We start from the raw sequence: 18,433 nt of genomic DNA on the forward strand, positions 1-18,433 counted from the left end.
AATTTATTACACTATGGGAGAATCTTTTTGTCTTTCTCCATTTTGGTTACTATGAGATGGCTGTATACAGTGGAGCACTTTAAGAGACCGGAAGACAGGAGTTTTACTGGTAAACGGGCTGATACCACCATCATTGCAGAGACCCAGGTAAAACCAGAGGCATCTTCAAGGCGCATTTGTTCAGTGCATTCTTCTAGCGCTTTGGCCCTGTGGGGTCTATGTGTGGAGGTGAGGGTGCAATCTAGCTGGTGACGGATTAATTTCCTGAGACCATCCGCATCTGCAATTTATAGACAGCTGATATCTGCATATGTTTTACATCTTTAGGACTTGTTCTTTACGTGGACTTTTTTCGTGGTCATTGTCATTTTTATGTTATTGGGATTGCTTGATCTTGGGGATTGTATTTACATACCATAGGCACCAGTTGTCTATATTATTTATGTTTTTCTCCCACTTATGGGATTGATCGGATTGGATGTCAGTATAGTGGGGCACGTTTTTTTTCCAGCAGTTTTTTTTTCCAGTAGTGTACTTGTATATGGAGGTACTTTATCATGGTTTAGTATTATCATTATTTCACAATTATTTATGGGAACCATTTAGGACCTTTTGGTGCATTTAGTTATTAGGGTCACTTATGTTGATGCCACCATTTGGGCATCTGGGAACTCACTTATATCACTTTTAGCCTTCCGCATTTAGGACGGCTTGAAATTATTAACTATCTATTGTGTTTTCATTCACTACTGACCTTTTCACCGAAAATTCAATGACGATGACGCAAGCAGAGGCATATCTACTGCAAGGCAAACAAGGCAAAGGCGTTTGCCTTGGGCAGCATTTTTCAGGGGGTCAGCTCTGTCGAGAGGGGGGACAGTTTCGGCTGTGCTCAGGCAGGGGGGTGGGCTTGGCTCAGCTGAAGGGGGGGTTCGAACCAGCAGTGAGGTAATGGCATCTTTTGTGAAACACAGCAACAGCGAAGACTGTCTGGGGAGGTGGGAGTACCTCAGGGTGCCTCGGGGAGGGTTACTGCTTTCCTTGGACTCCACTGTGGTGTGTGAATATATCATATCATCTACTATACAGCGAGGTGAGCAATGGAAAGCATTACAGGAGTCTTTTCTATTCCCTATGATGACCATGAATGATCATTACTAGAGAGTCATGTCTGCAGTCTCTGACCATCTCCTATATCATGTCTGCAGTCTCTGACCATCTTCTGTATCATGTCCGCAAACTCTGACCATCTCCTTTATGTATGTGGTCTCTGACCATCTCCTATAGTATGTCCACAGTCTCTGACCATCTCCTGTATCATGTCCGCAGTCTGTGACTATCTCCTGTATCATATCTGCAGTCTCCGACAGGCTCCTGTACCATGTCCGCAGTCTCTGACCATCTCCTGTATCATGTCCGCAATTTCTGACCATCTCCTGTATCATGTCCGCAATCTCTGACCATCTCCTGTATCATATCCGCAGTCTCTCACCATCTCCTGTATGTATGCAGTTTCTGACCATCTCCTGTTGTATGTCTGCAGTCTCTGACCATCTCCTGTATCATGTCTGCAGTCTCTGACCATCACTTGTAGTATGTCCGCAGTCTCTGACCATCTCTTGTAGTATGTTGGCAATCTCTGACCGTCTCCTGTATCATGTCCGCAGTCTGTGACCATCTCCTGTATCATGTCCACAGTCTCTGACCTTCTATAACATGTCCGCAGTCTCTGACCTTCTTCTGTATCATGTCCACAGTCTATGACCTTTGGTATCAGGTCTGTAGTCTCTGATCTTCTCCTGTATCATGTCCGCATTCTCTGACCTACTCCTGTATCCTGTCTGCAGTCTCTCACCTTCTCCTGTATCATGTCCGTAGTCTCTGACCATCTCCTGTATCATGTCCGCAAACTCTGACCATCTCCTGTATGTATGCAGTCTCTGACCAGCTCCTGTATTATGTCTGCAGTCTCTGACCATCTCCTGCATCATGTCTGTAGTCTCTGACCATCTCCTGTAGTTTGATATCTGCCAGATAAAGGGGTTAAGGACAAGCTTCCCTGGTTCTCTAGGACTCTAGGATATATATATATATATATATATATATATACAGTCATGGCCGAAATTGTTGGCACCCTTGATATTTCTCCAGGAAATCATGTATTTCTCACGAAACGTATTGCATTAACACATGTTTTGCTATACACATGTTTATTCCCTTTGTGTGTATTGGGACAAAACAAAAAAAGGGAGGAAAGAAAGCAAATTCGACATAATGTCACACAAACCTCCAAAAATGGGCTGGACAAAAGTATTGGCACCCTTTCACAACTGCGGATAAATAAGAATGTTACAAGCATGTGATGCTCCTGTAAACTCACCTGGGGCAAGTAACAGGTGTGGGCAATATAGAAATCACACCTGAAAGCAGATAAAAAGGAGAGACGTTCACTTAACCTTTGCATTGTGTGTCTGTCTGTGCCACACTAAGCATGGACAACAGAAAGAGGAGACGAGAACTGTCTGAGGACCTGAGAACCAAAATTGTGGCAAAATATCAACAATCTCAAGGTTACAAGTCCATCTCCAGAGAACTAGATTTGCCTTTGTCCACAGTGCGCAACATTATCAAGAAGTTTGCAACCCATGGCACTGTAGCTAATCTCCCTGGTCGTGGACGGATGAGGAAAATTGATGAAAGATTGCAACGCAGAATAGTCCGGATGGTGGATAAGCAGCCCCAAACATGTTCCAAAGACATTCAAGCTGTCCTGCAGGCTCAGGGAGCATCAGTGTCAGCGCGAACTATCCGTCGACATTTAAATGAAATGAAACGCTATGGCAGGAGACCCAGGAGGACCCCACTGCTGACACAGAGACATAAAAAAGCAAGACTACAGTTTGCCAAAATGTACTTGAGTAAGCCAAAAGCCTTCTGGGAAAACGTCTTGTGGACAGATGAGACCAAGATAGAGCTTTTCGGTAAAGCACATCATTCTACTGTTTACCGAAAACGGAATGAGGCCTACAAAGAACAAAACACAGTACCTACGGTAAAATATGGTGGAGGTTCAATGATGTTTTGGGGTTGTTTTGCTGCCTCTGGCACTGGGTGCCTTGACTGTGTGCAAGGCATCATGAAATCTGAGGATTACCAAAGGATTTTGGGTCGCACTGTAGGGCCCAGTGTCAGAAAGCTGGGTTTGCGTCCAAGATCCTGGGTCTTCCAGCAGGACAATGACCCCAAACATACGTCAAAAAGCACTCAGAAATGGATGGCAAAGAAGCGCTGGAGAGTTCTGAAGTGGCCAGCAATGAGCCCAGATCTAAATCCCATTGAACACCTGTGGAGAGATCTTAAAATTGCTGTTGGGAAAAGGTGTCCTTCCAATAAGAGAGACCTGGAGCTGTTTGCAAAGGAAGAGTGGTCCAAAATTCCGGGTGAGAGGTGTCAGAAGCTTATTGATGGTTATAGGAAGCGACTGATTTCAGTTATGTTTTCCAAAGGGTGTGCAACCAAATATTAAGTTAAGGGTGCCAATACTTTTGTCCAGCCCATTTTTGGGGTTTTGTGTGACATTATGTCATATTTGCTTTTCTGCCTCTGTTTTATATTTGTTCCAATACATACAAAGGGAATAAACATGTGTATAGCAAAACATGTGTTAATGCAATACCTTTTTTGTGTGAAATACTTGATTTTCAGGAAAAATATCAAGGGTGCCAACAATTTCGGCCATGACTGTATATACAGTGAGGAACAGAAGTATTTGAACACCCTGCGATTTTGCAAGTTCTCCCACTTAGAAACCATGGAGGGGTCTGAAATTTACATTGTAGGTGCATTCTCACTCTGAGAGACAGAATTTAAAAAACATTTCAGGAAATCACATTGTATGATTTTTAAAAAATGTATTTGTCTTGCACTGCTGAACATAAGTATTTGAACACCTAAGAAACAGCAAGAATTCTGGCTCTCAAAGACCTGTTACTGTGCCTTTAAAAAGTCCACCTCTACTCCACTCATTATTCTAACTTAGTAGCACCTGTCGGAGCTCTTTAAAGACACCTGTCGACCCCACAGTCTGTCAGACGCCAACTACTACCATGGGCAAGACCAAAGAGCTGCCAAAAAACACCAGAGACAAAATTGTGAACCTCCAAAAGGCTGGAAAGGGATACGGGGCAATTGCCAAGCAGCTTGGTGAAAATCGATCAACTGATGGAGCAATTGTTAGAAAATGGAAGAGGCTAAAGACGACTGTCAGTCTCCCTCGGACTGGGGCTCCATGCAAGATCTCACCTTGTAAGGTATCACTGATGATAAGAAAGGTGAGGAATCAGCCCAGAACTACAAGGGAGGAGCTGGTCAATGACATGAAGAGAGCTGGGACCACAGTTTCAAAGGTCACTGTCGGTAGAACACTACACCGTCATGGTTTCAAATCATGCATTTCACGGAAGGTTCCCCTGCTCAAGTCATCACATGTCCAGGCCCATCTGAAGTTTGCCAATGACCATCTGGATGATCCAGAGGAGCCATGGGAGAAAGTCATGTGGTCAGATAAGACCAAAGTAGAACTTTTTGCTCTAAACGTCACTCGTCGTGTTTGGAGGAAAAAGAAGGATGAGTTGCATCCCAAGAACACCATCCCTACTGTGAAGCATGGGGGTGGTAACATCATGCTTTGGGGGTGCTTTTCTGCGAAGCGGACAGGATGACTGCACTGTATTAAGGAGAGGATGAATGAGGCCATTTATTGTGAGATTTTGAGCAACAACCTCCTTCCCTCAGTCAGAGCATTGAAGATGGGTCATGGTTGGGTCTTCCAACATGACAACGACCCGAAGCACACAGCCAGGATAACCAAGGAGTGGCTCCGTAAGAAGCATATCAAGGTTCTGGAGTGGCCTAGCCAGTCTCCAGACCTAAATCCAATAGAACATCTTTGGAGGGAGCTGAAACTCCGTGTTGCTCAGCGACAGCCCTGAAATCTGACAGATCTAGAGGAGATCTGTGTGGAGGAGTGGGCCAAAATCCCTGTTGAAGTGTGTGCAAACCTGGTCAAGAACTACAGGAAACGTTTGACCTCTGTAATTGCAAACAAAGGCTTCCGAAACCAAATATTAACACTGATTTTCTCAGGTGTTCAAATACTTATAGAGAGAAAACACAGGTGGCGCACACACCTAGTGCATTATCCAAGGTTTATTGTAGGAATTAAATCATAAAAACATACTCACAGACAAAGCATGTATCTAAAAAGCATAGAAAAATGACAATGGCCACAACGACGGGCAAGGTGTTCTCACAGTCAGTGCGCTATCCGGTTCAAATACTTATGTTCAGCAGTGCATGACAAATAAAATCTTTAAAAATCACACAATGTGATTTCCTGAATTTTATTTTAAATTCTGCCTCTCAGAGTGGGAATGTACCTACAATGTGAATTTCAGACCCGTCCATGATTTCTAAGTGGGAGAACTTGCAAAATCGCAGGGTGTTCAAATACTTCTGTTCTTCACTGTTTATATATATATATATATATATATATATATATATATATATATATATATAAAATTTTTAATGTGTGTTTTATTATTTCCTTTCTCATTTATTTTTAAGATTTTATTAAAATTTGTATTATTTATTTTAATATTTCACTATTTTCATCACTGCAATTTATCACTACAATGTAAGTTATTATATCTTTCACTGGATGTTAGTGCTGTACTAAATGAGGTATCTATATTCAGGATCTTCATAAATTTAAAGTTTACAATATGGTAGCTTTCTTGAAGGAGCACTTCTAGTTAGAGCATTCAGAGATTAGACCTAATGATATATAAATATTTTTTTAATGAAAGTAAAAAGGAAAGGTAAAAGAAAATATTTCCGGAAAGAATCATTGCAGAATAGATATATTGTATGCACAGTAAAAGAAAAAGGCTTAAAAGTGAGAAAGTTCTTAAGTAAAGTCTCCTGGTCTTAGATTCTTAGAAAAGTGTCTAATTGGTTTGCAGAGTCAGTCCAATCTGGTCCAATTTTATTTATTTATTTATTTATTGTATTTATTACAGGTACTTATTTAGCACCATATGCAGCGCTTTACATATAGTATATATTGTACATCCACATCAATCCCTGCCCAAAAGGAGTTTACAATCTAAGATCCCGAACTCACATTCATACATACACATTTGATAAACAATACATTATTAAGCAGAATGAGAATACAATTTATTAGAAACAAAATATGATATTAATATTATGTATGTTTTGCTTAGGAGATCTGATATGTTTTATTCGTTTCCTGCATTGTAATATTAGGTGTGTTTAGTGTAACTGGCATCTTCCCATACATTAGTGTAACCTCTTGTAAGTCCCATGAGGCATTATGGAAAATGAACCAGAGTTGAGGGCTTGGGATGTATGAAAGTTCAGCTCTATTAAAAAAAAAAGTCCACAGATGTGTATTGCTCACTAGACAGTTTATGACATGACTTTATTAGGAGGTTTTGGAGACCCTGCTAATGAAGGATTATGACATCTAGCTTGAACTGTTTTACTGGGGTTTTATGATTCCTCTACCTTTTGTTAAATGTGTGTTAATCTGGCCATGTTTCCAATTGTGTCACATTCTATGAATGCATAGCAAAGAAATGAGATTTAAATCAGATCATGTTTGTTACCAACTTGTGACTTTTGGGAAAATGGAGGTCGGCATTGTGTTTGGTACAACCCCCCCCATTTGCTTCACACAGTTTGGGATTTGTCAGACCTCTTTATCAAAAAGTCTTCCTCCACACTGCAAGAGTAAAAAGCTCATTTAGGTCTAAGATACTTGGAAGAAGCACTCTTACTCACCTGATATCTGATCCACCAGAAGCCAGAGCTCACCTCTTCTCCCTTACGCTGCAGTAGTGCATGGTTCGTAGGTGTCCCCACATCCAAAACATAGCTATGGAGCCTGCATTATACATAATGATATCAGACGACTTGCAGCCTCCAGTGTGTAGGGGAGAAAAGACTGCTGGGACTGATCTAGCAGCATGGAAGAAGTCTGCTGTAGTAAGGAATCAACTAAGTACAACGGCATTTTCCAGTCCCCAAGACTGAATGAACATCAAACCCATGCAGTGTGGGGGCAGACCAGCTCCAAGGGAGGATTTTTGTTCTTCCCAGAGTTCAGCTTTAACCTTAGAGTGGAGACCAAAGTCAGGGAAGTTGTGCCCTTGGTAACAAAGCAAAATGAAGACCAGAGGGCCAAATACAGATAACTTTGTTGGTTAGAAAAGGAAAAAGAACACACCAAAAGAGTTCATGCTTGTAGTTGACAGGTCTCCACCACTTGGCGACCGCCCTATAACAGTTTTACTGCTACAGGACAGTCACTCTGTGCAGAATCACGTGTATATATATATTCATGATTCTGCATCACCGGGGAGGGGGGGGGGGCGCACGTGCGTTATCCTACCCATGCTGTCATTGGCTCCTGTAGATGTCAATCACTGGGTCTCAGCCAGTGATTCATGGCCAGGGTTAGGCAGAGCAACTGACAGGACTGAGATCTGTGAGTGTAAACAACACAGATTTCTCACCTGTCAGTGGGGACTTGCTGATTTGTATCTCTCTGCTAAGCAGTAGAACACCACAAAGTACATAGTTAAATCACTCCCTAATACACACTGAACCTTTGATCGCCCTAGATGTTAAACACTGCTTAAATTTGACCAGGCTGAGATTTTCAATGTTTTGTCAAAGCACATAATGTAGAAAACAGTGCAATCTTCCCAGAGTCCAGAAACCACAATTTTTCATAAATATGGACAGAGATGGAATTTACTTAAATTACCATTTTGAAAATTTACTGGCAGTGTGATAACTCTTTAATTCTGATACCGCATAACCAAACCTATGCTTTATTTTCACCAATATTTTTTTTTTTATTTCAGTGGAAATTAACTTGACAGGAGATTATTATCTTGGTGGCGGTGCCTTAGATACAGAATACAAAGCAAGCAGGATACATTTTCACTGGGGAAAATGCAATGCTACTTCAGACGGTTCAGAGCACAGTTTGGAAGGACAAAAATTCCCCTTGGAGGTAATGCATTATATTCCTATTCTTGTTGTGACAGAGTTTGTGTGTCTAAAATAAACCTAAGTAGGAAATGTCATTGAAAGTTGTAGCTGAAGTGTTCCAACAGAAACAAATGTAATTATAGGGTCTTGTTCATGTAATGGTTAATGACCATACCAAGCTTCCCACAAATTTCCAGTATGATAAAATGCTCAGTGCCATGTGGCATATTTGGAGCCCAAGTAAAGCCTAGCCTAAGTATCAGTGATTAGAAACTAAACTTAAAGATATTTGTCACTTTAAGCAGTGTAAAGCAAGCAGCCACTCCCATGCCTATATAGCTGCCTGACTCACTCTATACTATCTGTATTTTGGAATATGTAAAGGGATATTTATGGAGGGTCACCTGTTATTCATGCAATTATTTCTGCAGTATAATAGCACTGTTGCAACAATGCAAAGATGCCTCTGAGGGCTCATGTACACTGCAGCTGATAAACTCACGTTTAGCACCTGTTCAGCTTTTTTTTCAGCAACCCCTGAAGTCACCCTAATGTTTTCCTATGTGTCCATGTACACATCTTCGTTTACTGTTGTTTACAGGCATTTGAGTTTACAGTCGTTTTTTTGAATGCAGAAAACTTGCATTCAGCAGTCTATTTTAACAGCGTTTCAAACGCAAAATGCTTGTAAATGCGGCAAATCGCGCTTATAAGCGTTTGCAAATTTTTTTTTAACTCTTCCAGTTCCCGATGCTGTCCAGAGCCTTTTTTCATCATAAAAAATGCATGCAAAGCATTTTCAAGGTGCACAGATGGACAAAACACTGCCCACAGGATGTTCCTACCAAGCTTGTCACACATTGGAATGACCAATTCACACCTCAGACCTCTCCCACCCTTGGAAACAAAAGATATGTTAATGACCATTCACACCTTAAATACCTCATGAAGACCCCCTGCCAGATTGCCTTAATCACTCACTCCAGCAGACACCTTCCCACCCTTGAAAACAAAAGAAATGTTAAGGAGCGACTCACACCTAAGCTAATCTCAACACATACTGCTGTCTCTGCTTCTACTCTCTAAATTTCTCTGAAACAGTCTGAAACAGTTAATAATTTACCACTTTTCAGTGCATTCTGAGCATTTGGGAGGTTCTCCTGTGCTTATCTTTAAAAAACGCACATAAACATACATAAACACGCATAAATGGGTTATGCAATCGCGGCTAAACAGGCAGTCAGTTTGCATCCTTCAGAAGTGTCCCATGTACATGGGGCCTTAGAACACTGCAATGGAACCTTTATCCCACTATTGTTTACGTTGGTTTAGCAGACACAACATTTCCATTCAATCCTAAAATGTAAGAATAAAAGTTGAAGGCAGACTATTTAACTGCAGTTGACATCTGCTGTTCACACTTTATTATGCTTAAAAATGTTCAGCCCTTCTAAGTTTCTTTTTAACACTAGAACATATTACAGCCAGAAAACTGACCACGCTGAGATGGATGTGATACCATGCCTAGTGTGGTCAGTTTGAATAAGAAAAGCAGGTGGACTGGCAGGATAACTCGGTATTTATATGTGAACCCTTACATTGTAAAACAACCCATTCAGTTTAAAATAGAAATGAAAAAAAACACATTTGTATACATATGTATATACAAAAAATAAACATAACTTTTTTTTCTTTTTTTTCTATAAGTGATCCTACAATCTATGTTCTCAGCTACATAAAGGGCTTGGAGAGGTGGGGGTGGAGAAACAGCAGGACACTGATCTTCCCAGTGAATGGCTGTGCAGGGAGACATGTCAACACAAGTCTGATCATTGGAGGACAGGCAAGTTGTGCTCCTAGCACAGCCAGAAAACTGACCACGCTGAGATGTGATAACATGCCTAGTGTTGTCAGTTTGAACAAGAAAAGCAGGGTAACTAGGTATTTCACACAAGAGACGCAATACAAAGAGAAAAAGATTTTTTTTTTAATACAGGTACATGGTAAAACAGACACATATCAGGAATATGAAATGTTGGGGTGCCATATTGTTTGAATGAAAACAAGATAAAATTAAATGAAAACAGAAAGAATACAGATTATGTTTATTCTGACTCCAACTGTTGTCGTAGTGACTTATCCCTTGCTGAGAACTCTATGCCTGGCCTGTATATGCAGATACAATCACTGTCTCTATCAGATAGATATCAGTCTTTATCAGATAGCTGAACTCACCAAATACCATTTCTCATCCAAGAAGATCTTCTATTGATTGCAGCAGGTTAACAGCAGACAACAAGATGTGGCAGTTGATTGAAAAGACAGTATTTGCAGATCAAAACATTGTAATGCATTTCCCCATGTGAACAGATTAACATGTGGCTGTGAGACATGCAGCTATCTTTATCCCATAAAGTACAGGTGTCAAACTGGCGGCCCTCTGGCTGTTGCAGAACTTGCAAGGCTGACAGTTACAAGCATGACTCCCACAGGCAAAAGCATGATGGGACTTGTAGTTCCACAACAGCCGGAGGTCCGTCAGTTTGACACCCCTGCCATAAAGTATTGAAAGAAGATGGAGGACATGCATCACAAAAATGGGAGGGAACACAGAAAAATATAATGCCATAACCAAAATGACCACAAGATACCAGTATGTTAACCAACTATAATGAGGGCAATAAACAATGGCTTAAAGTGCTACTAACCCCAGGACCCTGCGTCCACTATATCTGGTGTCCCACAGTACACACAACATGGAAGTGCAATTATTTTAGTAAATATAAACTGCTAAATACCTTTTCTCATCAGCAGTTAGAGCAGTCTTGTGACTTCTATCAGTGTCCAGCCCAGCACTAGCTAAAGCTTATAGGAGGAGTTTTCTTTTTGCTCTAGGAGGATGGAAATCCCCTGACCTCTGCTGATCAGTGCTGATTGGCCCTGTGCTGATCACATGCACTCCACCAAGAAAAAAAAACCTCTCTAGCAATATACACCAAACTGAGCATGTGCATGCCTACGGTTCGGTCTGGAGATAAGTGGTGGTCACTTGAAAAAGGGCAGGAACAGAGAAGAAAGGATCAAACAGCCTTTTTACACAGTGCAGAGGATTAACCCCTTAGGTTCCACAGTGAGAATAACAAGCATGCTTTACTGCATATACAGACTGATTTTACTGTTGTGGTTTTAACACTGCAGGAAACAAATTCTCAATTCACAATAATACGAATGTTAACCATGGCTATGCATTGTATTATATTTTCACACAAATGTAACAGCACAATGTTTTTTATTGGTAATCAATTGGCTGCTATAAATAAAAATATGGATGTAACCTGTTGTGATGCAATATTATAAAATACAAATGAAAGTGAATGAATGTGAAAAAGAACCATAAATCAATCAGATACTGAAGAAAGAAACATAAATGTGCATACTTCTAAAGAAGCTGGCCATGAATTATGTCTTTGTTCAGTTTTAATAAAATATCCATCACTCCTTTGTCTGGGCAACATTTTTTTTATTTAATTAGACACATTGGTATGAGTATGTGTATAATGTAAGTGACCCACTCATTTAATTTATTTATTTATTCACTCAATTATTTACCGGTATATTTATTTTATTCACTTAATTATTTATAAACAAAATTTTTAATTACAGCACACATAAAACACACATGCTATATTAATATATTTGGTAATTTTCTCACTTAATATTAATACACCATAGTAGCTCACAAGAATCACATTTATTAATCACTGAACCCCCATAACTATAGTGACATTTCTTGGTAATTCAGATGACATTTTATTAGATCTTTGCAGTGAAATCAGGGCTTGTTTTATTCTTGGGGAGAAATAATGGTCTTTAGAATAAAATACTGACTTGTACAAATTTTCCAACATAGTTCCAATAACTGCCATCATGAACAATCTCTGAAATCCTATACTACCTGAACATTGCTAATAATATTCAAATTCATATCATGGGTACCAAGCAATGGATGGGCTGTGAGCAGCATTAAAGTGTAAATCTGTCCATGGCAACACTGCAGTTCTCATATTGACAACATTAAGGTGTCCGTTTATGACACACAGAATAGCTGCGATTCAGAGGATCACAGCTATTCTCTGGTCATTCACAGTTTATGACACCCAGGAGAACATGTTCAGCCCTTCACTGGAGATCTGTGTTCTCCCTCCAGATTCTCCAGCCCAGAGCTGGAGAATCGGAGGGACCGCAAACTAAGCAGAGATAATTTACCTCTGCTTAGTAAACTGATCTTTTACTGTAATCTTGCGAGATTATAGTAAAATCAGCTGTTTTCCAGCGTTTGTAGACCGTTCTCCCTTCGTTTGGAGAACTGATCTACATATGCTTCATAAACGGCATTCACAGGAGAACTGTGTCCTCCGAGAATGCCGGAGAACTGAGCAGCGATCTATTACTGCTGGTTCATAAATGGACACCTATATCAGCATAGATGAGACCCAATGCCAAGCTTTGCTTGCCATTATATGGATAAAGATGTTGTTATTCATATTCAAATATGATTAGTCACCTTAGAATGGCGCTGTGTATTTCTTGTTAAAACCCCCTACAAATGAATACAGATCTTGATTGCCTCTTGTTTGTAAGGGACAATGTAGGTGGCACTTAGTGAAAGGTTACCTTTCATGGCATTGCTATGATGCACTCCCTGGCCAATTGTATTGCAGTGTATAAGAATAGACTCTATGCTAATGCATGGTTACAACACTACCTGGTAATGCCTGTTCCATGTATAAAAAGCCCTCTTAATGTTGAGTGAATCACACAATAACATTAATAGAGGCCCTCAGCAGGTTCAGGATTTTTTGTCAATCACTTTAGTAAATAGGCTTCCTGCAGCTAGAAGTCCCATTTGTTTGGTAAGATTTTTGAAAACTATTTTTGCAGTAAAGATGTGGAAATCAATGTTTCATGTTAAATTTAACTGTTTCCATTCTATATTTCAATCATGGTTACAGATGCAGATCTTCTGCTTTAACACTAACCAGTTTGACAGTTTGGATGATGCAATAAAAGGAAATGGAAAAGTGAAAGCTTTATCTGTTTTATTTAAGGTAAGAGGCTCATTTTAATTATTTGATTTGTTCGTGTATGGGCTAAATGACATGACTAAGCTCGTGGTTTTTTTGGCATTAACCCTCTTCTGTTTGCAAGTTATTAAAATCAATATGTTGTAAAAGAAGAGACCACAACTAATTGTTAAATCAATCAGTACAGTTAGGGAAAAAGAATACTCGGGGTATAATTCTAAGGTGCGACACTAGAGCAGCCAACAACGGGAGGAAGGAGGTCCCATTTGCACTAAGCAGAGCTTTAGTTAGACCTGAAATTCTGTGCCCAGTTCTGGAGACCCTACTTGCAAAAAATAAATAGTGGTAAACAGAGAGAATTCAGAGACAGACAACAGAAACTGTGCAAGGTCTATCAGAAGAGACTGAACCCATATGGAAGAAAAATATATTTGAAATATATTTTAAAAATATTCTTCCCAAATATATTGAAATGCGTTTTTATTACAAAATACATGAAAAATATTTTTTTAATAGATTTCAAATATACTGTATGTCTTTAAAAATACAAATCTACATTTTTGGAATGCATTTACAAATTTATGTAAAAATATATGTTAAAATTACTTTTTTATATGTTCAAAAAAATCTGAAGAATATATTTAAATAATACATATTTTTTAAAAATAATAAAAAAAAAAAATATTATTATAACATATAAAAAATGCATTTCAACATGCAGTATATATATATATATATATATATATATATATATATAAAATGCATTTCAACATGCAGTGTATGTATGTATATATATATATATATATATATATATATATGTACCTTGTTTCCCCTAAAATAAGACCTACCCCGAAAATAAGACCTAGTGCTACTTTTGGGAATTGCTAAAGTATGAGACCTACCCCGAAAATAAGACCTAGTTGTGATCAGGGCTTTTTTTCAGCCTCAACATGGCGGAACACCATTCTGCTACCTCCGGCACTGGCCTTGCGCACACCCATATCTACTGTCTCTTATAAACACAGAAGCGGCTGAAGTGAGAGCACCATCTGCTCCCACAGAACCTCCCTACCTCGGTACTCTTTGTGGGACAGGGAAGGAACAGATATCTGTGGGTGCAGTATGCAGTGTGTTTAGGGGTGGGGCGGGGGCGGGCATCTCCTCCTGCAGCCTAATGCATGGAAGCCGATGCCCCAGGGGTGATCACCGGCCACAGGGAAGAGGCAGAGCGGTGAGTGAGTGCGCTTGGTGCACTGTGTGGGAAGATAGGACCCGAAATGGGAGTTACTATAGAGAGGGGCCAACTGCTGACAGCTGTGTTTTGCAAAGCTAACCATATGAGGGCAGTGGAGGGGGAGGGGGGGGTGCAAAGATGAGCTGCAGTCAGGTGTTGCAGAGGTAAATTGAGTCAGGTGAGTTGCAGACAGGGTGCATAGGTGAGCTGCGGCTGGGGGGGTGCAGAGGTGAGCTGAGTTGCAACCCACCTTTGCACCCCCCAGCCACAGCTCAGCTCTGCATCCCCTGGCCACAGCTCACCTCTGCATTCCCCATCTGCAACTCACCCCTTCACCCTGTCTGTTTCATCTCTGCACCCTGTCTGAAACTCATCTGTCAAGTCACCCCTGCAACACCTGACTGCAGCTCACAACTGTCATCAACCGGCCCTCTTTATAGTAACCCTCATCCACAACTGCCTGCATCTCACCTCTGCACCCACTGTCCACACCTGGACATTTAAAAAATAAGACCTACCCCGAAAATAAGACCTAGTGTGTTTTTTTGAGCCCCCAAAAAATAAGACAGTGTGTTATTTTCAGGGAAACACGGTATATATATATATATATATATATATATATATATACACTGCATGTTGAAATGCATTTTTTTATATATTACAAAATATATGAAAAATATTTTAAAAAATATATTTTTTTAAAATATTTTCTTCAGATTTTTTTTAACATATAAAAAAGTAATTTTAACATATATTTTTACATATATTTGTAAATGCATTCCAAAAATGTAGATTCATATTTTTAAAGACATACAGTATATTTGAAAACTATTGTTAAAAATATTTTTCATATATCTTGTAATAAAAATGCATTTCAACATACAGTGTATATATATATATATATATATATATATATATATATATATAATTATTTTTTTTTTTTTTTTTAAATATATTGAATATGGCCAAAATTGTAGTATTTCAAATATATGTCAATATATTTGGGAAGAATATTTTTAAAATATATTTTTCTTCCACGTGGGAAGGAAGCAAGATTTTCCTAAAATTCCCCTTATGCAATTCCATATCCTCTGAATGGTACATATCAGCTTTTGGGGGGGGGTGGCTTCTTCACAAAAGATGCTGGCCACTCATTCACCTCCTTGCTGCCTTTTGTAGGATGGGCTGGACGTTTACATTGTGTGACTAAACAAAGCTGCGCACATGCAGAGTTTAAATAGGCCAAAGTGTCCCCTAGGGGGCGCACAATTCAAATGTCCAACTAAGCCTGAAAACAGCAGGACTGGGGGGAGGAGCCCCACAAAAGCTGGCTGTGTACTGGGGGGACATATGCCATTTATAAGAGCAGGAGCGCTGGTATGTACTATTCAGAGTATATGGAAATGCAAAGGGAAGAATCTTGCCAAAAGTGAACTTATACTATAAGTACACTAAGGGGAGGTTTACTAAAACTTAAGAGTGCAAAATCTGGGGTAGCTGTGCATGGCAGCCAATCAGCTTCTAACTTCAACTTGTTCAGTTAAGCTTTGACAATAAAACCTGGAAGCTGATTGGTTTCTATGCAGAGCTGCACCAGATTTTGCACTCTCCAGTTTTTGTAAATCCCACCCTAAGGGTATAAATAAGGTTCAAGAGGGCAGTATTTTCAGTATGAAGATGAAGAATACTGGTTCATGACTTCATACTAGCAGGAGGACAGTTTAAAACTAATCTTGAGAAATACTACTTTACCACAAGAGTAGCTGAGTTTTAGATCAGACTTTCAGCAGAGGGGGTGGGGTAAATTTACTAAAAGCAAATAGGTTTCTATACAGTATATTTCTGTAAGATTAAAATTACCTGCTTAGTTTAGCTGTGCCGTAGACAAAATGCTCCCTGTAGAAAATATTTGTATGTAAATTGTAACATAACTTATTCTGATTGCCTAGCACTGGCTACCAGATCATGATTGACAATGAAGGCAGCCAATCAGAAGCAAGCATCCTGTAATTTACATCTTTGACCATGGCACTAGTGACCTACTGTTGATTTTGGAAACATTCTTCTTTGTGACAAGATTTTGAAATCACTAGTCTCATTTTGTGAGCTCCATGTTGCTTACTATAAGTTTCTTTCAAGAAATCACTAAAGCAGTAATGGGTCCCTACACATTTTATGTCACTTTCTAAAAATGTAAATACAGATCAGGGCACTGTCTATTACTTACCCTATCCATACAGTGGCACAGCAGATATCATTTTCTGCCAATTGCATTTATGTTGTTTTAAAGTATATGTAAACTTTAACAATAAATGTATCTTATTTTCTCATATTTGGTTTGTTAAATATACCATTGAAAACATTTATATTATATCTGTTTGACAAGTGCAAAGAAAATGCTGTTTATTGAGCTGGAAAACTTGTGAGCTGATAACGTCTTGTGCTTTCTGACTCTGCATGGTTATCAGTTGGCATCAGTTCTCAGCAATGTCTGTGGACTAGAAAACACCTTTCCTGTTATGGAGAAGAGCGGGATGTGTTATGTAGTCCTAACACAATCCATGTCCTCAGATGACAAAGCTGTTTAGTATGAGTGTCCCCTAGGACAGGAAGTTTGTCACTGGCAGGAATACCAGGGTAACATAAATGATAAAAGTGTGAAAAAGGAATACAAATACAGATATCACATCTATGGAATGGCAAACTGCAATACTGTCACTTGTTGTTGGGTTTAAATGCACCAAATAGCCATGCTGGATTGCTTTTAAAAGCAGTTGGAGGTGGTTCCCCCATCCAGTCACCTTCTGCCTCCTTCCTGGGCTCTTCTGTCATACTGGGGAACCCCGAGACTGCATCCGGTGGTAATGCCGGCTGACCATAGAGATGATCAGGGACTGGGACAGTCCCTTTCATCTTCATGGTCTAAGACAGCCTGTTTCAATCAGGGTGCCTTCAGGTTTCTTCAGAGGTGCCTAGGCAAAATGTCTAAAAATTGCCCAAAAATTTTAAACAAACCAGCAGGTGGATCAAGCCTGCCTTTTATTTACACAAAGCCACAGGTTTTCATTGTGCACCATTACAACTTTCTAGCCGATGAAAACATAAAAAACCAATAATGTCATCAATTGATGAGAAGGACATTGTGCACCTGCACAGTATCCTTGCTTGCCCCTCTCATTCAGAACTGGGGTCACATTAGCTGACTGAGTGAAAGTGAGGGAGAAGAGAAACAATGGAATACTATTCAGTACCAGTGTGTAAAGATGTGTTTGCTTTGGAAGAATAAACCAACTCTGATGTTGGGTGTCCCACATGTGCAAATGTTGCTGCCTTCTGTAAAACTATTAAGTTAATTTTTTATATTTTGTAATTGGTGCCTCAAAATTGTGCAGAATTTTAAAGGGTGCCCCGAGATTGTGCAGAATCTTAACCATTTGGCAAACGTGCCATAGCTGAATGATGGCTATAGTAAGGTTTCTAATTCTGGGAGAGCATCATATGATGTCCTCCCAGAACGTGCCCTCCTGCGCGACCTTAGCATCACGCAGCTGGCGTTCTCCATTATCGTTGTCTATCAATGCCCATCAGTGTCGCCTATCAGTGTCCATCAGTGCAGCCTCATCAATGCACATCAGTGAAGGAGAAAAATTACCTGTTTGCTAAATTTTATAATAGAAACAAAGAAAAACTTTTTTGAATTTGTTTTATTTATAGCGCAAAAAAACAAAACACCCAGCAGCGATTAAATACCACCAATAGAAAGCTATATCTGTGTGAAAAAAATTATTAAAAATTTCATATGGGTACATTGTTGCATGACCGTGCAATTGTCATTCAAAGTGCGACAGTGCTGAAAGCTGAAAATTGGCCTCGGCAGGAAGGGGGTATAAGTGCCTGGTAGGCAAGTGGGGTGCCCCGAGATTGTGCAGAATTTTAAAGGGTGCATTGACTAAACAAAGGTTGAGAGACAGTGGTATAAGAAATCGGATTCGTCACTTCCAGTTTTGCTGGTTGTAAACAAACCATTACT

The 18,433-nt window shown here is 39.7% G+C and overlaps 1 protein-coding gene across 10 annotated transcripts in view; it reads left to right on the forward strand.

Annotated features, from left to right (window-relative positions):
• PTPRZ1 (protein tyrosine phosphatase receptor type Z1) overlaps window positions 1-18,433 on the forward strand; it is a 299,955-nt gene that overhangs the window by 129,033 nt on the left and 152,489 nt on the right. For all 10 annotated transcript variants that reach the window (XM_089672116.1, XM_089672124.1, XM_089672125.1 and 7 more), the window contains exons 4-5: window positions 7,956-8,107; window positions 13,098-13,193. In XM_089672116.1, coding sequence (XP_089528242.1) covers window positions 7,956-8,107; window positions 13,098-13,193 — 248 coding nt within the window. The remainder of the gene's footprint in view (window positions 1-7,955; window positions 8,108-13,097; window positions 13,194-18,433) is intronic.

Source organism: Staurois parvus, unplaced genomic scaffold (assembly GCF_062004578.1).
Source record: "Staurois parvus isolate SC_StPar_1 unplaced genomic scaffold, SC_StPar_1.0 ptg000120l, whole genome shotgun sequence".
NCBI classification, from domain to species: domain Eukaryota; kingdom Metazoa; phylum Chordata; class Amphibia; order Anura; family Ranidae; genus Staurois; species Staurois parvus.